General features: G+C 43.6%; 1 protein-coding gene across 1 annotated transcript in view; it reads left to right on the forward strand.

Moving 5' to 3' along the window:
• Window positions 1-23,252, forward strand: part of PTGFRN (prostaglandin F2 receptor inhibitor) — a 47,653-nt gene extending 24,401 nt beyond the window's left edge. The window contains exons 6-8 of the mRNA XM_024764800.1: window positions 13,989-14,096; window positions 17,976-18,281; window positions 19,769-23,252. Of these exons, the coding sequence (XP_024620568.1) occupies window positions 13,989-14,096; window positions 17,976-18,281; window positions 19,769-19,935 (581 nt within the window). The 3' untranslated portion in view covers window positions 19,936-23,252. The remainder of the gene's footprint in view (window positions 1-13,988; window positions 14,097-17,975; window positions 18,282-19,768) is intronic.
• The last annotated feature ends 3,553 nt before the right edge of the window (window positions 23,253-26,805 follow it).

Genomic DNA, 26,805 nt, shown 5'->3' on the forward strand with positions numbered 1-26,805 from the left:
CCACATTCACAGAAAGATAGACAAGATGAAAAGGCAGAGGGCTATGTACCAGATGAAGGAACAAGATAAAACCCCAGAAAAATAACTAAATGAAATGGAGAAAAAGAAAAAGAATTCAGAATAATGATAGTGAAGATGATGCAGGACCTCGGAAAAAGAATGGAGGCCAAGATCGAGAAGGTGCAAGAAATGTTTAACAAGGACCCAGAAGAATTAAAGAGCGAGCAAACAGAGATGAACAATACAAAAACTGAAATGAAAACTACACTAGAAGGAATCAATAGCAGAATAACTGAGGCAGAAGAACGGATAAGTGACCTGGAAGACAGAATGGTGGAATTCACTGCTGTGGAACAGAATGAAGAAAAAAGAATGGAAAGAAATGAAGACAGCCTAAGAGACCTCTGGGACAACATTAAACACAACAACATTTGCATTATAGGGGTCTCAGAAGGAGAAGAGAGAGAGAAAGGACTGAGAAAATATTTGAAGAGATTATAGTCAAAAACTTCCCTAACATGGGAAAGGAAATAGCCACCCAAGTCCAGGAAGCACAGAGAGTCCCATACAGGATAAACCCAAGGAGAAACAGGCCAAGACACATAGTAATCAAATTGGCAAAAACTAAAGACAAAGAAAAACTATTGAAAGCAGCAAGGGAAAAATGACAAATAACATACAAGGGAACTCCCATAAGGTTAACAGCTGATTTCTCAGCAGAAACTCTACAAGCCAGAAGGGAGTGGCATGATATACTTAAAGTGACGAAAGGCAAGGACCTACAACCAAGGTTACTCTAGGCAGCAAGGATACCATTCAGATTCGATGGAGAAATCAAAAGCTTTACAGACAAGCAAAAGGTAAGAGAATTCAGCACCACCAAACCAGCTCTACAACAAATGATGAAGGAACTTCTCTAAGTGGGAAACACAAGAGAAGAAAAAGACCTACAAAAACAAACCCATACCAATTAAGAAAATGGTAATAGGAACATACATATCGATAATTACCTTAAATATGAACGGTGAAATGCTCCAACCAAAAGACAGAGGCTCGCTGAATGGATACAGAAACAAGACCCATATATATGCTGTCTACAAGAGACCCACTTCAGACCTAGGTACACATTCAGGCTGAAAGTGAGGGGATGGAAAAAGATATTTCATGCAAATGGAAATCAAAAGAAAGCTGGAGTAGCAATACTCATATCAGATAAAATAGACTTTAAAATAAAGAATGTTACAAGAGATAAGGAAGGATACTACATAATGATCAAGAGATCAATCCAAGGAGAAGATATAACATCATAAATATATATGCTCCGAACATCGGAGTATCTCAGTATGCAAGGCAACTGCTAACAGCTACAAAAGAGGAAATCGACAGTAACACAATAATAGTGGGGGACTTTAATACCTCACTTACACCAATGGACAGATCATCCAAAATGAAAATAAATAAGGAAACAGAAGCTTTAAATGACACAATAGACCAGATAGATTTAATTGATATTTATAGGATATTCCATACTAAAACAGCAGATTACACTTTGTTCTCAGGTGCACACGGAACATTCTCCAGGATAGATCACATCTTAGGTCACAAATCAAGCCTCAGTAAATTCAAGAAAATTGAAATCATATCAAGCATCTTTTCAGACCACAACGCTATGAGATTAGAAATCAGTTACAGGGAAAAAAACGTAAAAAATACAAACACATGGAAGCTAAACAGTGCATTACTAAATAAGCAAGAGATCACTGAAGAAATCAAAGAGGAAATCAGAAAAATACCTAGAGACAAATGACAATGAAAACACAACGATCCAAAACCTATGGGATGCAGCAAAAGCGGTTCTAAGAGAGAAGTTTATAACAATACAAGCCTACATCAAGAAACAAGAAAATTTTCAAATAGTGGTGAGACTGGACAACCTTGTCTTCTTCCTGATCTTAGAGGAAATGGTTTCAGTTTTTCACCATTGAGAGTGGGTTTCTCATATATGGCCCTTATTATGTTGAGGTAAGTTCCCTCTGTGCCAACTTAGTGGAGGGTTTTTATCATAAATGGGTGTTCAATTTTGTCAAAAGCTTTTTCTGCATCTATTGAGATGATCATACGGTTTTTCTCCTTCAATTTGTAATTGCTTCAGGTGTAAGGTTAGATTGTTTATTTGAGGTGTTTCTTGTTTCTTGAGGTAGGATTGTATTGCTGTAAACTTCCCTCTTAGAACTGCTTTTGCTACATCCCCTCATTTTTCACTTTAGCATGATGTTTTCAAGAGTTATCCATGTTGCAACATGTATCGGTACTTCATTCTTTTTTTAAATTTATTTTTAATTTTTTGTTGTTATATATATATGCATATGTATACATATATATGCTTTAATGTTAGAGAGTTGCAGCCTTTTATTTAGTACCGAGAGAATGCCAGTAATTTAACACAATATCTTGATAAATGTTGCTCACAGCGTTTTAAAAAGAACAAAAATAAATGTAGTTTCTGTGTCATCTTTGACATGTTATAAATTCACAGCGCTAGCTGTTTTTTTAGGCAGCAGTGTGAGGGAAAAAGCACTGTAGAACGCAGTCCTGGATTTGGTGTTACATGAAAAATGTAGTACAATGAAAACTTTAATGTCAAAAGGAACAGTGCTTTAAAGAAAACATATATGAAATAAATGAGGTATAAACTCCATAATGTAGTCAGAAAAAGAAAATGTAATGATTTGAATATTGGGGACCTTTTCTTTCAGTTGCAGCTTTTAAGTTTTTAAGTACCTGTGAATCAAATTTACATGTAACTTTTACTTAATGCCATTTTTTTTTTAAAGCTTTTTTTTTTTTAATTTATTTTTTGTCTGTGTTGGGTCTTCATTTCTGTGCAAGGGCTTTCTCTAGTTGCGGCAAGCGGGGGCCACTTTTCATCGCGGTGCACGGGCCTCTCACTGTTGCAGCCTCTCCCGTTGTGGAGCACAGCCTCCAGACGCGCAGGCTCAGTAGCTGTAGCTCACGGGACCAGTTGCTCCTTGGCATATGGGATCTTCCCAGACCAGGGCTCGAACCCGTGTCCCCTGCATCGGCAGGCAGACTCTCAACCACTGCGCCACCAGGGAAGCCCTGCCATTTTTGTCTTGAGAAGCGCAAAAAAATGCCAGTAAATATCGTATTTTCTATATCAGAAAATAAGTTTAGGAATCCCAAAGTGCTTGGGACGTGTTGGCGAGACAATTTTTTTTCTTTTCTTTTTTTTTTTTTGGTGGCTATAGCAAACTGTGCTCTCTCCACATAAACCTATGTAACTCACAACTACAAATACTACTTACTGTTTTTTAAGAAAATCAAACACCAAAAAACCACACATCCCCTTCTTTTTGTACTGTAGCATTTAACGCAAAATAAATTCTCATTAGCACATCATTTTTATGACTGAATAATATTCCATTGTGTGGATATACCACATTTTATTTATCCATTCATCAGCTAATGGACATTTGAGTGTTTCCAATTCTTGACTATTATGAATAATGCTGCTGTGAACATTTGTGTACAAGTTTTTGTGTGAACATACTACCCTCATTTTTAAAAATAGATCAGCTGACATACACCTATATCAAATCCTTCAAGGAACATGGTGGATGGAGTATAAAGATAAGAAGGAATTGAGCCTCCAGAGGGGTTAAATGACTTGCCAAGAGTGGAAGGTTCAAAGCTAAGACCCAAGTCTTATCCAGCCTGTGGCTTTCACTCTTTGAGGTCCCTAGGACTGAAGGTGATGGGTACTGTTCTTGGCCCAACTTATCAGAGCAGTATTTCCATACAGGGGATGAGTATCCCAACCTTTTGGGCTATGCTTTACCTTGCTTTTGGACTAGAAAAGTATTTCCAATTAGTCCAGTCTCCAGAGCTGTGGTGGTATGGGTGAATATATCTGTCAACCTGTTTTTTTAAGAATAACTCTTAGTGGTGTTCACCTATGGGAGGGTTAATTAAAATGAGCATTTTGGTGTCCATTCTGAATGATTTTATCTTTGGTAAGTAAAATGTTTTTATGCTATAAGGTGGAAAGTTCCACTTTTTTTTTAATAGCATACATACATATTCTGAAATGGAAATGTTTATCTGTGAAATTCATTAAGCTCCTTTGACAAATCTGTGTGTGTATCTGTGTTTCAGTAGGTAGAGATTTAAAAGGTTTTGATTCCCAATCTTATTTAGAATATCAAAGTGAAGGATCATCACTTTTGAGTTTAATACTGAATGTTTCCACTAAATGTGCCTTGGGTTCCAGTTAGAAGTTTCTAAATGTGTAAATTCATACTCACCTGTAAAGATTCAGGTATTAACTGATCAATACAATGAATGCAAGATATTTGTTGAATTTAATTATTACCGTTTATATTAAAGGTAAACTATACCTTAGTAAAGTTTGTTTTCTATTAATATTTTGTATTATTATAACTTATCATAGTGTATAATGAAATAATCTTCTGGCATCTAATAATCTCTTAATGTGTAGATTAAGAGTAAATATTGATTTAAACCCTTAGATTTGGAAAGAGCAGAGGAAACACACGCTTCTTTTGTTGTGTATCTATCTGCTTGTTTGAGATAGCTTTATTGAGATATGGTTAACATACCATAAAATTCACCCATTTAAACTGTCAATTCAGTGGTTTTTAGTATATTCACAGATATATATTGTACAACCATCAGTAGTATCTAATTCTAGAACTTTTTAATCACTCCAGAAAGCAAATTCTGTACCCGTTAGTAGTCACTCCCTCTACTCTCTATTCCTAGCCCCTGGCAACCACTAATCTCCTTTGTATCTTTATAGATTTGCCTTTTTGGACTTTTCATATGATTTGAAGCATATATGTGGGCTTTTGTGACTGGCTTTTTTGCTTAGCAAAATGTTTTCAAGGTCCATCACATTATATCAGGTATCAATCCTTCATTCCTTTTTATGGCTGAATAATATTCCAGTGTGAGGATATACCACACATTTTTTAGCTGTTCATCAGTTGATAGACCTTTAGATTGTTTCCACCTTTTGGCGATTATGAATAATAATATGCTGACATAAACATTAGCGTACAAGTTTTTGTGTGGACATAATTTTTCATTTCTCACCTAGAAGTGATGCTGGATCATATGGTAACTCTATTTAATTATTTGAGGAACTGCCAAATTGATTTCCAAACCAGCTGCACCATTTTACATTCCCACCAGCAGTGTGTAAGGGTTCCAATTTCTCCACATTCTCACTAGTTATTATTTTCCATCATTTTTATTATAGCCAACCTAGTGGATGTGAAGTAGTATTTCATTGTGGTTTTAATTTGCATTTCCTTAAAGACTGTTGATGTTTAGCAGCTTTTCATATAGTTATTGGTCATATGTGTATCCTCTCTGAAGAAATGTCTATTCAAACCATTCGCCCATGTTTAAATTGATTTGTCTTTTTATTGTTGTCTAGTAGAGCTTTTCATAGTTTGAATACAAAAGTCCCTTAACAACATGTGATTTGAAAATATCTTCTCCTACTCTGTAGTCTTCTCACTTTCTTAATTGTGTCCTTTGAAGCACCCAAGTTTTTATTTTGATGAAGTCCAATTTATCTATTTTTTCTTTGTGTTGCTTGTGTTTTTGGTGTCATATCTAAGAAAACATTGCCTAACCCAAGGTTGTGAAGATTTACACCTATGGTTTCCTTTAAGAGTTTTACAGTTTCAGCTGTTACATTTAGGGCTGTGATCCATTTTGAGTTAATTTTTGTGTGTGGTATGAAGAAGGGATTCAGCTTTATTCTTTTGCATGGGAATGCCTAGTTGTCCTGCCACCATTTGTTGAAAAGTCTGTTCTTTCCCCCATTGACTTGTCTTGGTACACTTGTCAAAAATCATTTAACCAGGAATATAAGGGTTTATTCCTGGACTCCCACTTCTATTCTGTTGATCCTTATGTCTTTTCCTATACCAGAACCACATTGTTAAATTGCTATAGCTTTCTAGCAAGTTTTGAAATCAGTGTGAGCCTTCCAGCATTGTTCTTTTTCAAAATTGTTTTGGCTATTCTGGGTCCCTTGCATTTCCAGATAAATTTTAGGATCAGTTCATTAATTTCTGCAGAAAAGACAGCTGGGACCTTGATAGGGATTGTGTTGAATCTGTAGATCAGTTTGGAGAGTATTACTATTTAACAATATTGTTTTCTAATCCATGAGCATGAGATGTCTTTCCATTTATTTGGATCTTTTAAAATTGCTGTCAGTGGTGTTTGTAGCTTTCAATGTACAGATGTTGAACTTCTTTCATTAAATTTATCCTAGGTATTTTATTCTTTTTGATGCTATCATAAATTAATTGCTTTCCTGATTTCCTTTTCAATTTGTTCATTGCAGGTGTATAGAAACACAATTGACTTTTATAAATTGGTCTTGTATCCTCCAACCTTGCTGCACTTGTTTATTAGTTCTAATAGTTTTTTGTTGTTGTTGACTACTTAGGCTTTTTTTTTAATGATATCATTTATATGTGGAATCTAAAAAATAATACAAATGAATCTATATATAAAACAGAAACAGACTCACAGACATAGAAAACAAACTTATGTTTACCAAAGAGGAAAGGGAGAGGGGGAGGGATAAATTAGGAGAATACAATTAATAGATACACACTATTGATACTATACATAAAATAGATAAGCAACAATGATTTATTATATAGCATAGGGAACTATATTCAATATTTTGTAATAACCTATAATGGAAAATAATCTGAAGAAAACGTATATAACTGAATCACTTTGTTGTACACCTGAAACTCACAATATTGTGACTCAACTATACTTCAATTTTTTTTTTTTTTTTTTTTTTTTTTACTACTTCAATTTTTAAAAATGCAAAAAAAAAAAAAAATTAACAAGGAGTAAGTACCAGTCTTCTTCCGTAATCTAATAGGCTGCTTTGTGTAGAAACTTCTAGGTATAAGAAAATTGTAACTGAAGTCATTCTTTTAAGTCTTAGAAATGGAATATAAGTGTTTGTCCTTAGCTTTGAAGAGCAGTATAAAACTATGTCCCTGAAAATGGCTTAGTAATAAGATTTATTCATTCACATTTTAAATTCAACAAATAGTTATTTGGGACACTCTATGTGCGTAATACCATACTAGGGGATGCGGAGGATACAAAGATACATAAAACAAGATGTCATTCCCCACAGAGTTTACAATCCAGTTGGGAAAATAAAATTTGTGCACAATTAACTAGACTGCAATGTAATGTATGACCTAAGGAAATGTTTTCAATTTGATACAACCAACTTCACTGAGCACTTGTGTCCCTGTGTTTTACTAGGTCCTAAGAATACAAATATGAATACAACACTTGTAATACAGAAAAAGCCTTGGATTCAAGTTGGTCTTTATAAGGAATGACTGTGTAGCACTTAGAGCTTGAGGAAGAAGCAAGTTTCTTATCATCAGAGGCGTGATTCATAGGCTGGTGGTGACATTTGGCGAATATAGAGAGAAGGACTTAAAACACAAGCTGATTGGTCACAGTATTTGACCATTACATTCTTTCCAATCTTGAGACTTTAAAATTTTGTGCTTCTTTCAAAGATAGACAGGTGTTTCAGAAATTCTCAAGTCATCACGTGTCTGCTCCAGATTTAGATGGAGTCTTCCTCCTATAGTGGAGTTGAAACATTTCTTTAGAAATACTAGTACTTGTGGGTTTTTAAAATATAAATTTATTTATTTATTTTTGGCTGCATTGGGTCTTCGTTCCTGCACACAGGCTTTCTCTAGTTGCGGTGAGCAGGGGCTACTCTTTGTTGCAGTGTGAGGGTTTCTCATTCTGGTTGCTTCCCTTGTTGCGGAGCACAGGCTCTAGGCTCGTGGGCTTCAGTAGTTGTGGCTCGTGGGCTCTACAGCGCAGGCTCAGTAGTTGTGGTGCACGGGCATAGTTGCTCCGTGGCATATGGGATCTTCCGGACCAGGGCTCAAACCCGTGTGCCCTGCATTGGCAGGCGGATTCTTAACCACTGTGCCACCAGGGAAGTCCCCTAATCAGTGTTTATAAATATAGTGCGTCCCATCAGCCCAGAGGACACTGTTTGTGTGGTCATTTTTTTTTAAATTAAAGTAATTGTATTCTTTTTTTTTTTTTACAATGGTATGTTAGTTTCTGCTTTATAACAAAGAGAATCAGTTATACATATACATATGTTCCCATATCTCTTCCCTCTTGCAACTCCCTCCCTATCCCACCCCTCTAGGTGGTCACAAAGCACCGAGTTGATCTCCCTGTACCATGCGGCTGCTTCCCACTAGCTATCTATTTTACGTTTGGTAGTGTATGTATGTCCATGCCACTCTCTCACTTTGTCCCACACTTATTGAAGAGGCTGTCCTTTCTCCACTGTACATTCCTGCCTCCTTTATCAAAGATAAGGTGGCCACATGTGCGTGAGTTTATCTCTGGGCTTTGTGTCCTGTTCCATTGATCTATGTTTCTGTTTTTGTGCCAGTACCATACTGTCTTGATTACTGTAGCTTTGTAGTATAGTCTAAAGTCAGGGAGCCTGATATGGTGGAGGGGACTAGTGCCTGTGTTCTGGTGGATGAGGCTGGATCTTGGCTTTCTGGTGGGCAGGTCCACGTCTGGTGTTGTGTTTTGGGGTGTCTGTGGACTTATTGTTTCAGGCAGCCTCTCTGCTAATGGGTGGGGTTGTATTCCTGTCTTGCTAGTTGTTTGGCATAGGGTGTCCAGCACTGTAGCTTGCTGATCATTGAGTGAAGCTGGGTGCTGGTGTTGAGGTGGAGATCTCTGGGAGATTTTCACCCTTTGATATTACGTGGAGCTGGGAGGTCTCTTGTGGACCAGTGTCCTGAAGCTCGCTCTCCCACCTCAGAGGCACAGACAGCACGGACTCCTGGCTGCAGCACCAAGAGCCTTTCATCCACACGGCTCAGAATAAAAGGGAGAAAAAGTAGAGAGAAAGAAGGAGGATAAAAGAAAATAAAAGAAAGTAAGATAAAATAAAATAAAAAATAATTATTAAGAAAAAAAATTTTTAAATAGTAAAAAAACAACAACAATAAATCGGACGGATAGACCCCTAGGACAAATGGTGGAAGCAAAGCTATACAGACAAAATATCACACAGAAGCATACAACGGTGCTCTTAATCCCCTCTCCTCGTGCACCAGGAAACAAAGAGGGAAGAAGTCGTCTCTTGCATCTTCGGCAGGTCCAGACTTTTCCCCGGGCTCCTTCCCAGCTAGCTGTGGTGCACTAACCCCTGCAAGCTGTGTTCACGCCGCCAACCCCAGTCCTCTCCCGGCCCTCCGACCGAAGCCTGAGCCTCAACTCCCAGCCCCCGCCCGCCCCGACGGGTGAGCAGACAAGCCTCTCGGGCTGGTTAGTTCTGGTGGGCACCCATCCTCTCTGCAGGAATCTCTTCGCTTTGCCCTCCGCACCCCTGTTGCTGTGCTCTTCTCCGCGGCTCCGAAGCTCCCCCCCACCCCCGCCACCCACAGTCTCCACCCACAAAGGGGCTTCTAGTGTGTGGAAACCTTTCCTCCTTCACAGCTCCCTCCCACTGGTGCAGGTTCCGTCCCTATTCTTTTGTCTCTGTTTATTCTTTTTTCTTTTGCTCTACCCAGGTACGTGGGGAGTTTCTTGCCTTTTGGGAGGTCTGAGGTCTTCTGCCAGCGTTCAGTGGGTGTTCTGTAGGAGTTATTCCACGTATGGATGTATTTCTGATGTATCTGTGGGGAGGAAGGTGATCTCCGCATCTTACTCTTCCGCCATCTTCCCCCCGGCCTACTTAGGCTTTTTAAGTATAGAATCATGTGATCTATTGATACAAATAGAGATGGTTTTATTTCTTCTATTCAGTTTTACTAAATGCCTTCTAATTATTTTTCTTGCCTAATTGCCCTGGCTGGAATCTAGTAAAGTGGTGAATAGTAGTGACACAAGTGGACATCCTTTTCTTGTTCCTGATCTTAGGGGGAACTTTCCCCATGAAGTATCTTTTACCCTTAAGTATCACGGTCACTGTGGGTTTTTCATAGACACCAAATATTGAGTTGAGGAAGTTTTCTTTCATTCCTAATCTGTTGAGTGTTTTTATCATGATGAAGTGTTGGGTGTTGTCAAACGCTTTTTCTGTGACTATTGAGGTTCAGATGATTATGTGTGGTTTTTGCCCTTTATCTGTGTATCTGTTTTATTGCCTATAGGATTTTATTCCAATTTGTTTTACATTTGTTATTTGATGTTTCTTTAAAACTGTTTTTAGAAAGAGGGGAGACATAAAATCTTTTGTATGTATTTCTAGTTGAGGAATGGAAATTGAATCTATTTCTCAGTTCTTTAAATCTCAACATAACAGATGAAATCACTGTAGCTTACAGGTTGAATAGACTGCCTCAGGTTTTTGCTTTATTTAATCCATGGAGTTGTCATGGCCAGTTCACAGTTTAATTAAGAGGAGCTGCCATCAAATCCAGCACCCAGCACACTGCCATAGCCCCGAATAGCTCCAAGAAAACATTGACTTGATACTGAGAGCCTTTACTTCCTAAAAATTAGCAGCACACGGTAAAACGCATGTAACAAAGAGATCCTTCCTGGTGTCCACCTTTCTGTCCTCTGCTTTCAGGACACTTGCCTCTTGGTATGCGGACTGTGTTCCCCAAGGGGTCCTACTGAGTTGTAACTTCTACTGATTCAAAGTATGAGGAGGAATAATATGGTTTAAATGTGATGATGTGAAGGACTTTGGCCTTTTAAAAGAATAATAATAAAGTTTTTCCTCTTAACAGAGAAGTTTGAAAATACAGTAAAATACAAGGAAGAATCACCCATAATCTTACCAGAGGCTGTTAATTGGTGGTATTCGTCTTCCTAGAATTTTTCCCTTGCATGTTTTCTTCATAACTTTGAAATCAGGCTGTATATGCAATTTTATGGCCTGCTTTCTGCCCTCCCCCACCATTATAAGATAAGCATTTTCCATGTTATAAAAAATTCTAGGTAAATACCAACTTTAATGACTACACTTGCTAGAATTTGGTTAACCATTATCCTATTGATGGACATGCAGACAGTCTGTAGTTTTGGCTTTCACACAAATACTGTCATTTGCAACCTTTTTGTAGGGGCGAGAGTTGGCGCATGGTTTGTGTCAATGTTTGTGTTTAAAAGCTAAGTGGTCCATGTACTCTGCAGACTAGGGATCCAGGGACATGTAGTGACTCTGGTTGTTCACTTAAATTATCTGTGCTGTAGTTTGTCATCTGTGAAGTTAACCAGACACATCCCCTCAAGAAAACAGCATTACCACAGAAATTGACCATAATAAAAATATTTCTAAGCCTGGGATAATGACCCACATTAACAGTGAGTTGCATTTCGTTCGAAGGAAATCCACTGCTGTGAATAGTTTACAATGCAGGCTTTTTCCCTGGTCCTTGTCTGCATGGTGAGCATGGCACAAATGCTCTGTTGTTCCCACGGCCATGAGGGGAAATGAGAACAGTAACTTGTGACCTAGAAGGCATTTTGGATTTTTTTTGGAAATATAAAGAAAAGAAAGTGAAATTTGTCCAAATTAGGTAAGGAAATTTATCCAAATAAGGTAAAGGAAATATGTCCAAATTTCTCTGCTGTTTCAAATTAAGTAAATAAGAACCTAAATCCATTATGAGGATCTCCTTGTGTTTTATTATCTTGTGTTCTCTTAGAAGGGGTCTGGATACTTTAAGGAAGCCCCATAGTATAGTTCTATTTATAACCATGAAATTTCTAGTCAGAGAAAAAAAATTCAGTCCCCATTGCTCACCATGGTCGCTACTAACCTGTCCTCATGGATGACCATATATGGCATGAAATCCCCCCAGTCATTACCACTGAGCCAACTCAGAGCGACTGGCTTAATCCTTTCCCACCTCACTGCTATAAACAGAGCAAATCCAGGGTGGTAAGGACCTGAGGGAACCATGGCTGAGCCGAGTTAATTGAAGGATATGATGTCTAGAAGTAGGTAAAGTTTCCTTGTCCTTTTTGCTTTCATCCCTTTCCCCACGTCCTGGGACTGCCATTCTGTTACGTTCTCCATGCCCTAGACTGAATCTGAGTACCCAGCAGAACCTGCCCAGGGCTGCCTAATGCCTCAAGGTTTCCATGTTCTACAACCGTCCTTCACCCTTCTCCCAGCAAAACACGGATTACTCATGGACTCGGTGTTAAGAAAGCCATCTGATGAATTCATCTTACTACTCATGTTGAAATGAAAGTATAGTCTTTTCAGTTTTTTGCCTCATTGGTTCATCTGACCTTTTACTCTTTCTCACAGTCATTTTTTTTGGATGTTAAAACAAAAAGTACCTTTTCCTTTCTGGTAATCTGATTTTAAAGGTAGTTACACCTGTATTCTTAGCTTCTAGTGAGTTTCAGAATCATTGTCCAGGGCCATCTATCTTTGCTTTCCAGAAAACCCAAGGGAAATCCCCTAGCATTGGTGTTCTGGAATCTTCTTCAGGTTTGCCTATTCCTAGACATTAGGAATTGGCATATGGTAAATATTAAGCTCTTAGGATCAGATTGGCCTAAAGCTATGTAATACTGTCACCTAAAAGTGAGCTGTAAAGGGGTTAAAAACGGAATGCAGTACCTAGCCCTTCTCTCTGCCTAAGGAGGGGATCGGAGCTGCAGATTTCTTGCATACAAGGCGTACCTACTTTTTTTTAAATTTATTAAGTCATTTATTTGTGCCTAGTTATGAAATGGCACAATAATAGCCCACAGTCGAATGCATCCAACTGACCCTGTGGTAAATGTTACTAACTTCTAGCCCTAAATTCTTTTTACTTAATTCTTCACATTTTCTTGGTCATACATAGGCTCACTGCCTTACAACTTAGAAACTTGGAACAACTCTGCCTTGCCGTGAGTCGATGATACAGTGAGGAGTCAGCATGGTTTGTGTAGAAACATCCTCTGGCCTTTGGAAGAAGGAAAGGGGTCTTTTATAAAAGTAAACTGGGTATCAAGGGAGAGTTTCAGAAAGGTATGCAAGACAGATCCTATCTGAGTAGTTTTTATTTTTACTTATTTATTTTTGTAAATGTATTTTTATTTTTGGCTGCGTTGGGTCTTCGTTGCTGTGCCCAGGCTTTCTCTGGTTGCGGCGAGCGGGGGCTACTCTTCGTTGCGGTGCGCGGGCTTCTCGTTGCGGTGGCTTCTCTTGTTGCGGAGCACGGGCTCTAGGCTCGCGGGCTTCAGTAGTTGTGGCTCGCAGGCTCTAGAGCGCAGGCTCAGTAGTTGTGGCACGGGCTTAGTTGCTCCGCAGCATGCGGGATCTTCCCAGGCCAGGGCTTGAACCCGTGTCCCCTGCATTGGCAGACGGATTCTTAACCACTGCGCCACCAGGGAAGCCCCTGGGTAGTTCTTAAAAGGAGCTTCCACGTTTCCTGAGTTTCTCACAGCAGATTGGAATGAATCGCCTTCAGTGCTCCCACCGTGCTTTATAGAAATGTCGTCATTGTTGGCATTACTGGATTTCAGCCTCTTAATAGCAGGGCCCGTCGCCAGCACCCAATACAATGAGGCTGCTCACTCTTTCGGGACCAAAAGCGTCCCTGATTTAGTCCTGAACCCTCTGGCATCTGAGCCACTCTGGCCTGGAAGTGAACCATGTGCAGCCAGAAACAGCCCAGGCTGTACCAGGGTGGGAGGTGGGTGGCCTTCAAATGAGACCATGGTTGTAATCGTAAGATGAAGCTCGTATACTTAATGCACATGTCTCTCTGAATAGAAGGAAAGCAATCTTAGGACACCTATTTTGTGAATGTCTAGCTCAGTTCCAAGGAAGGGGATCCCACATTTAGATGCCCATTTGCACACCAAGAACAGGATTTAAACAGAAGTGTGAAAGAGGATCATGAAGTGGCATTGCTTTCTTCCAGGTCCTATATTTAATGCCTCTGTGCACTCGGACGCACCATCAGTCATCCGGGGAGATCTCATCAAATTGTTTTGTATCATCACTGTTGAAGGAGCAGCCCTGGATCCAGGTACTTTTCTCCATCCTTCCCCTTCCCCGTATTTCTTTTTGTAAGTGTTTCTCATATCATTCCCACTACGTTACACAGATGTGGAGGTCAGGGATTGGATTGGCTGTTTATTCCCAAACTGCCTAGCTCGGCAGTATTCAGTAGGTGTTTAATAAGGATGTGTTGAATGGATGCAACTATCTGTTTGATGATTTGGAAACACAACCAGACATTTGAATGTGTTCTCAGGGTGATCTAGTGGCCACTTCGGGGGCTGATTCAGTCTCATTTGCAACCCACTGACAGAGTCTGGCTCCCTCGCTTTTTGTCTTTCATTCATTCATCCATTCATTCAGCTATTTATTGAACTCCTCTAAACAGGTGCTGTTCTAGTTGCTGGAAATAGAGGAGTGATCAAAATGCACCATGTCTGCCCTCGTAGAGCTTGCAGCCTAGTTAAGGAGACAAACAAGAAAGAAATCACCATATGATATAGTATCAGATAGCGATTAACACTCTGAAGAAATACAGAGCAGACAGGTCTACATTCTGTGTTAAGGGCAGGCTGTCAGCGAAGTGAGGTTGGGCTGTATTGGATCTGGGGTGACCAACAGCGGAGGGGCTCGGGCCACCACCCCCTGAGGTCCGGCTACCGCAGGGACTCCAGTTGAAGGTTCAGGTGCGGCTAGTTCAGGGTCAGCAAACCTTTTCTGTAAAGGGCCCAGGTAGAAAGTATTTTTGGCGCTGTGGGCCAGATGATCTCTGTACTCTGCTGTTGTAGAGAGAGAGCAGTCGAAGAGAGCAATGTAAACAGATGGGCCTGGCTGTGCTCCAGTGAAACTTTATTTACAAAAACACGTGGTAGGCTGGATTGGACCTGCAGGCTGTAGTTTACTGACCCCTGGAAGAGTTGATTGATACCGAAATTGACTCTCACAGGGGACTTGAACGTGGTTGAGCTTTAGAGGTAGGAAAAAGGAGAAGAGTTTGTGGAAGATGTAAGGAAAGGCAAAGAAAACAACCCATCCAAAACAATAGAGGGGTCAGCTCTGTCCTGGGGCTTAGGAAGGAGGAGCCTGTAGGTCTTGATTGAGCCACCACGTCTGTGGAGACTGCCAGGAAGGCAGGGTGGGCGGGGAGATCCTTTTCAAAAGTTGGAATAATGTAATACCATTTTTACCCTTAAAGCTCATTTATAAAAAAAGTTTTTAAAAATTTAAAAAGCTCATTTATAGAGATAGACAAAAATAAATCATTTAAATGCTCTTTCTCAGTAAATTGATGGGTCACCAACTGTGCCCTTAATATAAGTCTTTTCCTCCAGTGTAATTGCAAAAGCTATAGGTAGCTGTTATCTTGCAGATCACAATTTTCCAGAACTTTGCACTCTTAGACCGCATGGGTGGAAGATTCTGAATAATTAAACACAGGTCGTAATTTCGTTTTTCCTCTCGCATCCTGTGGGCTGTGAAGGGATTCTCTTCCGGAAAGGACATGTGGCCCAAGTGGGCTGAGTGCCAAGGCAGGGGGAGGGGCAGGGGGAGACCACGGCCCTTTAGAGGTGGTGTCTTAGGTCAGGTTCCCTAGAAGCAAAGCCTGAGACAAGCGTGAGAGTGATTAATTGAAGATGTGCCCTCAGGAGGAAACGATGAGGGAGTGAGGGAGTCAGGATAGAGCAGGGAAGGAAGCCAGGCAAAGATCTTCAAAACAAGTCTAACTCCCTGTGGGGAGCTCCAGAACATGGGTTGCACCACGGAGTGTGACCTCCTTGAGCTAAGGGACTGGGCTTTTATATCCCCACCACCCTAATTTGTCAGTCATTATCCACAGGGAATGGCTGGGGAGGGGTAGTGTTTCTTCACCTACGGGAGTGGCTCTCCAGGAGGTGGCTTCTGTCAGCTAAGGCCAGTCCTCTGGAGAAGGGTACCGGTGTGAGAGCTTAGCATCCGGCACCTGCAGCATCTGGGGGCCCAGCGATCCAGCTGTTTGGGGCAGAGCACCACGAGCATCTGCTGCAGGCGGCAGTACCCTTCCTGTTACAGCATCTCTTAGTACAGACCGTGTATGTTGAACTGTGGTGGTAAGGATGTTCACGGCGGCCAACTATTACCGAGTGCTTACTATATTCCAGGTGCCGTTCTAAGCATTTTATAAAGCTAGCTAACTATGGGTGCTATTGTAATTTCCTTTTCCAGATAAGGAAACTAAGTCACAGGGAACTTAAGTGACTCACCCAGGTCACTAGGCTAACAAGAGCCAGTGCTGGGATTCTAGCCCGGGTAGCCTGACCCTGCAGCTTGGCCACCGTACTGTACGGCACAGCGGGACTGGGGTCAGAGTCTGGGCACAAGTAATGGGGACACAGCTGTGACTCTTTGCCTTCGGTAACCACCCGGCGCCTGCAGGTGACAGCGACACTGAGCTAGTTTTCACTGAGGACCTGGGAGTGATCTGGGGGCCCACTCTGCCTGGGCACTGTGAGGGTGTGAGGACGTTGACCGCACTCCCTCTGCCCCCAGGGTGTTGGTCTTCTTGCAAGAGATGACCATCACCCTCGGAACAATCAAATGTTGTGTTCAAGGGCCACGGTGGGTCGATGGGGAGGAAAAAATGATATTTTGGTGCATCAGAGTAGAGGGCTGACATCACATATGTAGAGTTGAGATTTGCCTGTGGCCCTTAACATTTTTAGACTGAGTTGAAAAGGAATTATCATTTGAATAATTTTTTAGAAATTCTTGCTTTTGGGGAATTTCCTGGCTGTCCAGTGGTTAGGACTCCACGTTTCCACTGCAGGGTTCGATCCCTGGTTTGGGGAACTAAGATCCCGCAAGCCATGTGATGTGGCCAAAAAAAAAAAAATTCCTGCTTCTAATTTTGCTTATATTCTTTTTTTAATATGTAAGAATCTGAATGTAATTTATTTGCCTTATAATATGCTTTTTGAGGTTATTAGTGTATTTTTACTAAATGGATGTTACTTTTTGTTTAACAAAAATTATGTTATTTAACACATGTACAGAAAGCCCCGTCAAGCGATCGTAAGATAAAGCAGTGTTTGTGGCCTCCCAGTCCTTTCTTGCTTGCTGGGTGACTCTTAGACCTGACACAGCTGGTATCACTTGGTAGCAGTCAAAAGAAGAGGTCAGAGGTTTAGGATGTACACTCTATTTCCACGTTCTATGAGAACGACCACTTGTGCCAAAACCGTCTTTCTCTTATGCCCATATTAATTTATGTGAGGCTGTTAGAACCTTAATTTTGCAGAGTACTTTACGATTCCGCAGCCTTACTCTCTGGGACTGTTAAACTGTGTTCAATTTTCTCAGCTTGACATTTTTTTCCTCGTTTTGAACTTAAGCACTTCAGGGGGAAAAAAAAATCACAGTGAACAATAAAATCTAAACTGTTTACAACTCTCCATTTTGTACGATTCACTTTATGTCCACGTCATTCCTTATGACTTTCGTGTCCTTCCTGTCGTGGGTCCTTCTGCCTAAAATGCCAAAGGACCCTGCTTTCTTTGGGAGACAGAGCGTTCGACGTCACCACATACCACCAGCCTTTCATCCCGTGTTCTCTGGAGGAGACAGTTTGGGGCTGTGCTCCTTCAGCTGGGTAGTGGCAGTGGCGTGGTGAAGAGGGTGCATCCCGGAGCTAGACTCCTGGGTTAAGCCACGTGTTCTGTGACTTCCTTGCTGTGTGACCTCAGTTATTTGGTCCCGCCACAGAGTGGGAAGTGTGATAGTACCTTCATCATGGGGTGTTGTTGAGAGGATTTGGGGAGACCCAAGGCACGTAGAGCCGTGCTGGCCCACAGTCAGGTTACAGGCATGTTAGCCGTACTTGGTACTTCTGCCTGTGGCACTGACCCCAGCGTTTTGGCTTGGTCATCCATAGACGACATGGCCTTTGACGTGGCCTGGTTTGCGGTGCACTCCTTCGGCCTGGACAAGGCTCCCGTCCTCCTGTCGTCCCTGGATCGGAAGGGAATCGTGAACACGGCCCAGAGGGACTGGAAGAGCGACCTCAGCCTGGAGCGCGTGAGCGTGCTAGAGTTCTTGCTGCAAGTGCATGGCTCCGAGGACCAGGACTTTGGCAACTACTACTGTTCCGTGACCCCGTGGGTGAAGTCACCCACCGGTTCCTGGCAGAAAGAGGCAGAGATCCAGTCCAAGCCCATCTTTATAACTGTGAAGATGGATGGTAAGAATGACACGCAGATAACCCTCTTGGTGTTTGGGGAATGTCTTCTCTCCATGCTCTGCTGCTGCTGACGGGATCCAGGTTCCCACCCTTTGCGGAATGTGCCTGCTTTCTCTCTAGCCTGGCCCGGGCCTGTACCCAGAAAGAGCACACACAGCCCTTGCTGTTTTCCCAGCTTTGGTATCGTGTGTGCTGGAGCTACCACCGGGAAATGATTTTAAAGACTTACTGGAAGGATTTTCGATGCTTTCTCTAAATTCTGTACACACCCACTTTGCTGTGTCCTCTTGTTGGCACGGATACTACCAGGCAGGGGCAGAGACCAGATCAGGAGAGTGGGTCCAGGTCTCTAGGAGGGGCTGCAGGTGGGTTCCTGCCCCTCTTGTCCTCCTACCGGTTCTGCTTCTTGGTAAAGGGGGTTCCTCCTGGATGGGAGGGGGAGCTCCCAGCCTTGGCCCACACTGACCACCACAGTCAGCCTAAAGCACCATGGTCAGCGGGCCCCCTTCCCACGCCTCTGCTCCCTGGCCTCTCAGAGTGTGGGCAGTTGTTCCTTGGTTAATGAGAAACATGTCTTCTCTGCAAAAAGTGTCAGAGTAAACGTTAACTGAAAACACTCGGAGAGAATTCAAGTCCAGGTGCCACCAAGGATTAAGTAGGAGCCTTTGAGTGTGTTCCCTTGATGATGTGTCAGTTTGGCGGAGACTGGAATTGGAACCCCAGCTCTTCCACAGGTGACTTAGCCTTTCTAATCCTTCGTTTCCCCTCTTGTTCAATGGGATAATAATCTCTCCTGGGGCTGTTGTATTAAATGTCAGGCAAACAACCACAGTGCCAGCCTCCACCCAAGGCGTGCTGGTACTTTGGGGGACAGGGACGTGGGATTTGAGGGTGTGGGATCTAAACAGTATTTGTACATTCCCTCAACTTAGTCATTTATACCATATTTGCCTCTTAGAAATGTCTTGCTTGCAGTCACTCGCTATGAAAACCCAGATTTACTAAACAAGTAGGGAGTGATTATTCACTTTGCTAGATAATTTACTATAGTGTTACTTAAAATAGCTCCCCTAGTACACTTCAGTTATCTGATGCATAGAATTGATTTATGTGTGGTTTTTTTAAGGATGCATCTGCTGCCGAATGTGTGGTGCCCTTATACTGACTTTTAAAAATCAATCTCCTGCCAAAACCCTAAAAAGCAAGTTGACATTCAAAGACATTGAAGGAGAATCTTTTTTTTTTTTTTTTTTCTGGCTTTCTACTGCCTTCCCGCACAGAACTGGGTGGGGAGACTTTTGCTCATTTTTTGGACACGTATGGCCGAGCTGCTCTTGTCTCAAGCACCGTGCCAGGTGCTGGGTACAGGATGCATGAGGTCAGATCCCTGGTGGAGACGCCGTGGCAATGGAGAGGGGAGAGGCGGCGGTCTTCTCCGAGGCCCGCCTCGCATCACTGACCCGTTCCCTCTGGTCTTTCCCTCCCAGTGTTGAACGCCTTCAAGTACCCGCTGCTGATCGGCGTCGGCCTGTCCACGGTCATCGGGCTCCTGTCCTGCCTCATCGGGTACTGCAGCTCGCACTGGTGCTGTAAGAAGGAGGTCCAGGAGACCAGGCGGGAGCGCCGCCGGCTCATGTCCATGGAGATGGACTAGCCGGTGCCAGGAAAGGCCGGGATGCAGGGACGTTCGAGGAGCAGTTTGGGCGAGAAGAGGACAGTGAGCTTTTAACGTGATGTGTGTTACACTAAAAACCAGTCCTCTCTAATCTCAGGTGGGACTCGGCGCTCTCTCTTTTCTGCATGTCAAGTTCTGAGCGCGGACATGTTTACCAGCACACGGCTCTTCTTCCCACGGCACTTTCTGATAGAACAATCGAGTGTGTGTTTTCCCGACGGCGGCTTTTTAATGGTTAACCTCTGTCTAATTTTTTTCTCCTACTGGTTTATAGATCTCTGGCTTGTGTGTGTTTCTACCTTTTGTTTCGAGGGGTTGTGGTGAGGAAGGGGTGAAGGCGTTCAGAGTTCTTTGTCTCGGGTGAGAATGGAAGGGCCGGCTTCTGAATCGGAGGCATGTGCTGAGAGAGCTGCTAAAGGCGACCCTCCACCCCTGCCGAGGGACAACACAGACCAGTGCCGAAGGCTAATGTGTGGCTTTTACTACCCTCCCCCACCCCCTATTTTCAGGGGGTTTAGACCACATTTGAAATCTAAACCTGCAGTCCGTAACTTCCTGTCGAGCCCAGATGCATTTTGTTCTGGTTTGGTCTTTTGCTTCTCTGCCCCCTTTTTCCATTTCTTTCGTATCTGCTTTATGTATGAGTGCTGAAATGGCCCTGGAATCGAGAATTTGGCTCTCCACCAAGCACCTTATCTTGCCACCTTAGCCTTAAGAATGCGTATGAAGAAAAATGCACAGCCACCTCTGTCCAGGGCAGTAAGAAGGCCTGCAAGGAAGAGGAGGTTGGGGACAAGGAAAGGAATGGACAGTCACTTCCGTAGTTCGGAGGCCACCGTGCCTCAGGGGGCCCTGGGGATTGCAGAAGGGGGATCCTGGGAGTTAGATGTCTGGAGCTCGTGCCCGGAGGGTCAGTGGTGCCAAGGGTGTGTCAGGCGGAAGAAGCCACCTCTATTCTCTGTCCCGCCCTTTGTGAGAGGCAAAGGCCTTGTGCGTCTGCAGGGGGAACCACGGACACCCCACAACCTTCGTGGGCTGAGTGGGCTCCTTAATGTGGAGGTGAATTGCTGCTTGCAAGACTGACTTCACGGAATCAGAAATTACCTGCAAGAACCATGCATTTTCTATGACCTTTTCAGTCCTTCAAGTCTTTTTAAAATCCCCTGCAGGGGGTTAGTGAGGAAGGGTATGCTTTGTGGTATGTTTGCTTTCCTATTAGGAACACAAAGGAAACCCAGCAATTTATATTGCCATGTGAACAGCCTGCAAAGTAGATCTGAGAACAGTCCGTTTTGCCTGATCACTCATACCAGAAGGACAACGGACCCAGAGAGATCTTCCGCCCCCCGAAGTGTCTCCCCCTGCACAGCGCTGGCTTTTCGGAAGCATCTCAGTGGGGTTTCCTGAGGCTCACTGGTGACTCACGCCCCACATTGCAATCCTCTGTGCTTTTATCCTGGCTCTGAAGGATCTAATACTGCTCTGTCTTCCAAAGGGGAAAAAGATCCATTTGTTTTGAGCAATAAAGTAATACAAAATGATGGCCATTCATGTGCAGCTCTTTGTCACAATGGGCCAGACAGCCAACTCCTCGGGCTCACCATCTTCCCCTCCACTTCCCTCCCTCTGTCACCCACCATTCGTTCTGCACTTATCACCAAATCACCCCCAGGAGGCAAGTTTCCACCAAATTTTTTCCTTTTGGTTTTGCCCACAGAGGGGACCACTCACGTAATAGAAACTAGATTTTGCACTAATGGTAGCAGCACAAATGAATTCCAGGCCTAGCATCTGTGGCGGGAAGACGGGCAGCAGGTCCGCCCCACCAGAGCACGGATGACTAGAGGAAGGGAAGGAGGCCTTGATAGCACTAGATTTGGCTGTTTCCTGCATGTCATTTCCTAACTGGGCCACTCTAGAGGAGGTGGGTCACAGGTGACTGTGCAAACAGGAGGTAGAAACAGGTGCTGTGTTAGGAACAGCCAGTGCCCTTTGAGCCCTTGCAGTTATCATGCCTCCTAAAAGAAGATTCAGGATTGTTGAGGTACAGGCCCTTGGTAGGAGGAAAGGGTACTTGGCTTTGGACGTGACCAGGTGGCCCCAGGTGTACGTAAAACCACGGATGGGTCACAACTGACACTTATTGGCAGGAAAGGTGACACGTGCTCATACACTGTACCTTTTCCTTTCAAACTGCTGTTGCAGTTCAAGGCTGGGGCTGTTAAGGCATTGACCGCCCCCCTAGCCCCACCCTCTGTCCACTGGGCTGGTACAAAGTGGGGAGAAATCCCAGGGCGTTGTACCAAGGGCCTCCTTCCTTCCAGGGGCATAAACTTGGCTGGAATGTGAGTCCCGTTCAAAGTGCGAGATGTACTCAGTTGTTGTACCAAATAGGGCCCCCAATAAGTGCTCTTCTGGAAAAGGTTCCTGCCAGAAGCACTGGTATGAATGGAAGGACGCAGCCACGGTTCACACAGATGAAATTGCACCGCCTAACACAAAGAAACGATAAAAAGTTTGGCTTTTTTTTTTTTTTTTTCTAATCATAAAAATATCCCCAGAAGGAGCCTAAGCTATGTTCCGATAGAAGCCTCAAAATTACTTTCAATTGTTTACTTTATAATGTTTACATACACTTTTCACTTTTTTAAAAAAAGAAAATCCAAGCTCTGACTTTTTAACAACTTTTCAGGTTTTTCTTGGGACGGTGGAACTCTGACTCACCAACTGGATTTAAATCTTAATTTAGAAGTTTATTTATTTGTGTGTTTTCTCCCCTCCTATCCACGTGGCTTTCCCTAAGATCCTCGTAAAGGTGGCCCCTCCTGCCCAGACCCTTGTCTGTTTTCCCTGGTGGCTCTTGCTTCTTGCTTTGCAGACTGCCTGCAGCCATGATTTTGTCACTGACATCTGTGAGCCAAAGACTGAGCCTCTCTAGCAGGAATAATAAGCAATACTACACAACTTGCTACTTTCAGAAACTTTTTTTAGCTTCACCGATGACAACAGAGGAAGAAGGGAACTAGGATTTGGGTAAGTTCTCCTCCGCTGTTTGACCAAATTCTCAGTGATGAATATTGTGTGCAGATAACTAGGAGAAAAAAGTTGACTTTCTTTCTTTTTTAGTGTGGCACATATGGATCTGCTGAGTTTTACGTAGACAAAGAAAGGGTCCTGTGTATTTTTGTCCATATCCAATGTTATATGAACTAATTGTATTGTTTTATACTGTGACCACAAAATATTATGCAATGCACCATTTGTTTTTTATTTCATTAAACGAAGTTTAATTTAAATTGAAGTTGTGTGAGGCACTTGATCTCCGCCTCTGTTACCCTTTTATCTCCTCCGCATGAAGGACTGTGACTGAATTCCGGTTGCAACTCTGGGCACCTTCTGATCTCTTGGAATCCTATGAAAGCGTTGTAGATATTCACCAAAGATAAAAGAAGAAATGGATTTAACAGGATCAGTATTGAGATTCCCACCAAGTGGAAAGGTGAGGGCTAGGATCCTGTCGCTGACGGATGGTCTCGTGGTCTTTCTGTGAATTCCCATGACCTTATAGGACTCCTGTCAGGAAAGAGAGAAGTTAGAGGTTGTTCCTCTCCGCAGATGAGGAAACACACCCAAGTTCTGTGACCGTGTCGTGCCTGGGACAGAACGGCTTTTCTGACTCATGACCCGGTCTGGAGCCAAACTAGTCCGGAAGGTGCTAGTCCCCGTATTATATAAAAACAGTGCTTTTTCCCCAGGCCGCTGGCTTCAGGGACTTGCACAGGAGGAAGTGCCGGGAACCCCACCTCCCTGCTGGCCCCTGGAGCAGCCGCTCAGCCTCGGCTGGGCTTCGCCATGTGTGTCCCGGGCAGGGACCACCTCACTTGCGAGGTCTTCAGGGGCTGGGTCTGTGTCCCGGGTACTAACCTTGGCCCTGATCCAGGCATAATAGAAGGGACCGGCGGTTTATAAATGCACGGTTAACGTTCTGCTGGGAGAATAGCCCGACACTACCCCCTTCTCCATGAAGATGGAGGACTCTGTTCACATCAAAATGCTGACACAGTCAGGGCTGGTCTTTAGCAGTCCCATACCTATGGCTGAGCCTGTTCCTGCCTCAGTTTATATTAAAAGGAAAACAGAAATTTGCTTGCACACCTCCTGTGGCCTAGGCATTGTGCTAAGCACAGAAAACCTGCCACTTATGTCCTTTCCTAGAGGCCTTCGCACCTGCTGTTTGCTCGTTCTGGAAACCTCTTTTCACCCGTTCCAACTCCTACTTCTCCTTCAGGTCCCAGGGAGCCTTTTCTGCCCCTCTAGGCTAGGAGAGGAACCCCTGACAGATGCTCTGGTTGTCTGAAAGTGACCCGAGGGCAGGGACCCCTCACCACTGTGATAATAGCTAACCAACACTAGGATGCTTAGATGTGCCGTACACCTGAGCAAGTGCCTCAGGTCACCCTGAGGTGACTACAGCAGAAGACTTCTTACCTGCTCTTCATGTAACTAGATCTTCCAAGTAACAGCCACTCCATGTCCTCTTACCCACAGACCAGTGTGTGTGGCACACTGCTTTAAAATACAGGTTTTAGGGCTTCCCTGGTGGCGCAGTGGTTGAGAGTCCGCCTGCCAATGCAGGGGACGCGTGTTCGTGCCCCGGTCCGGGAAGATCCCACATGCCGCGGAGCGGCTGGGCCCGTGAGCCATGGCCACTGAGCCTGCGCGTCCAGAGCCTGTGCTCCGCAACGGGAGAGGCCACAACAGTGAGAGGCCCGCGTACCGCAAAAAAACAAAAAAAAATACAGGTTTTATTGTTATTTAGGTGAGGCAGGGCCAGCAGATCGGGAGATGACTGCCATTGAAAAGACGGTTTGTTACACTCACAGATCCCAGGAGGGAGGGTCATGCCACACAAAAGGGGGCCACACGGGAAAGCACCAGCGTCCCTCAGGCAGCAGAGGGAGCAAGGGTGAAGCATGGGCGATAGCCTTTGTTGGGGTTTTCACAGGAAGGAAGGGGCAACTCAGGGTAAGCAGGCTTAGGATTGACTAGTTTGGATAATTTCAGCAGGTTCTGGGGCATAGGGAGTATCTGGTGTGATGAGAAAACAGCTATTTGGAGTTGATGCCTAGGATTTTATAGTATCATAGCCCTGCTCACAGCCAGAGCCTGGACATTTAGAGGACCTGAGCTTACGATTCCCGCCCCAAGTTCCCACTTTGCTTTTCCTGGGGCACCTTTTAAAATAACCATTTTGAGTTGAGCCTGCAGCCTCTGCCCCAACCATCTTACATGTAATAGGTGCTTGTTACCCTGGCTCTCTATCTCCTGCTTGCTGGACACCTGGGACGTCGGAGCACTGCCCTTCCCCCTGCTCAGTGGCACTCCCGACCCTGGTTTCTGGGATCTGTAAGTAACAAATCTTGTGACTTGACTTCGTGTGAGTGTATTGAAATTGCAGCTTCAATCAAAATGACCCGGGGGTTTCACTTCCTCGGGGTGGGAGTTCAGATGCTGAGGGAGCCACTTGCTGTCCCCATGTGGGTGGCTGTTGCCTCCTCGTTCAGCAGGTCATAATCCGCATATTCTTAACACACCAGCTATTCCCCTCTCCCCCACCCCGCCAACACATCTGGTTCCTGGCCTTGGGGTGATCAGAGCAGGGAACAGTGGTCCTGAGCATGAGAGCCTGATGGAGGGGGTGGAGGGTGTGTGGACTCCAGATTGGTTGGTTTGCACATGGAAGGCGTGCTTACAGACAAATCGGAAGGATTTCCTTTCTCTAGGAACTGGCCAGCCGTGGGAGGGGCAGGCTCTCCAGGATCAGCAAGGTCCTAGGTGTCAAAGCATCAAAAACCAGAAACAAAATGACATGATTAATATACTCACTGCTTGGGGGCTTATACACCTGGGTGGCTCAGCTCCACTGGGGTTGGGGGGCGGGGGGGTGATGCTCATCTGGGTCCTCTCTGTTCTGTTTATTCTCCAGCCTATTTGTGCCACCAGTACTGGTTACTATGATTACATCATTTCATTGAATAATATGCAAACCAATGAAATATGAGTGCCAAAGAAAGAGGTGTTGATACAATAAGATGAATTCTCTGGACTAGATAAAGGCAAATCGCTTTTTTTTTTTTTTTTAATGCTATCAGTTTAGGTCCGGGCAAAACAACTATAAAAGATTGAGGGGAGACAAATCATGAAAACATGGGAGGATCTGTACTCCATTGGCTTCACAAGTGTTTTTAAAATTCTTACTCCATTTTAAAGAAATCAGACCTGAAAGTTGGGGGACTTCCCTGGCGGTCCAGTAGTTAAGACTTTACCTTCCAGTGTAGGGGGTGTGGGTCCAGTCCCTGGTCGGGGAGCTAAGATCCCACATGCCTCACGGCAGAAAAACCAAAACATAAAACGGAAGCAATGGGTTTTTTTTAAGACGTTTTTGGGGGTTTGTTTTTAAAGAAACTGCATACATCATTGGAGACGAACAATAATTTAAATACCATGCAGTTTCTGTATGTACAAAACCTAGGCCATAGAAATCCAGTTTAATTTGTATTCTGTTTATACTGTCTTCCTCATACAGCCATTGTCTGTTAAAGCAGAACACAGCAGAGTGCTCTGATAAAAAGACAAACTATGTACAGGCACCTGGGAAGCAACTGGAAAAAAGCAACTGGTTTGGGGATCAACAGGCAAATGGGAAGAAAGAGTCATTTAAGGTGACCTTCGCCCACTGGCTGTGCACAGGGAGAGCCTGAAATTCCATTCACCGAAGCACACACCACAGTTTTCATTCAGCAAATATAAATACACGTAAACAGAAGCAAAATCGTAACAAATTCAATA

The sequence above is a fragment of the Neophocaena asiaeorientalis genome, unplaced genomic scaffold (assembly GCF_003031525.2).
Source record: "Neophocaena asiaeorientalis asiaeorientalis breed wild unplaced genomic scaffold, Neophocaena_asiaeorientalis_V1.1 scaffold62, whole genome shotgun sequence".
Lineage (NCBI taxonomy): Eukaryota > Metazoa > Chordata > Mammalia > Artiodactyla > Phocoenidae > Neophocaena > Neophocaena asiaeorientalis.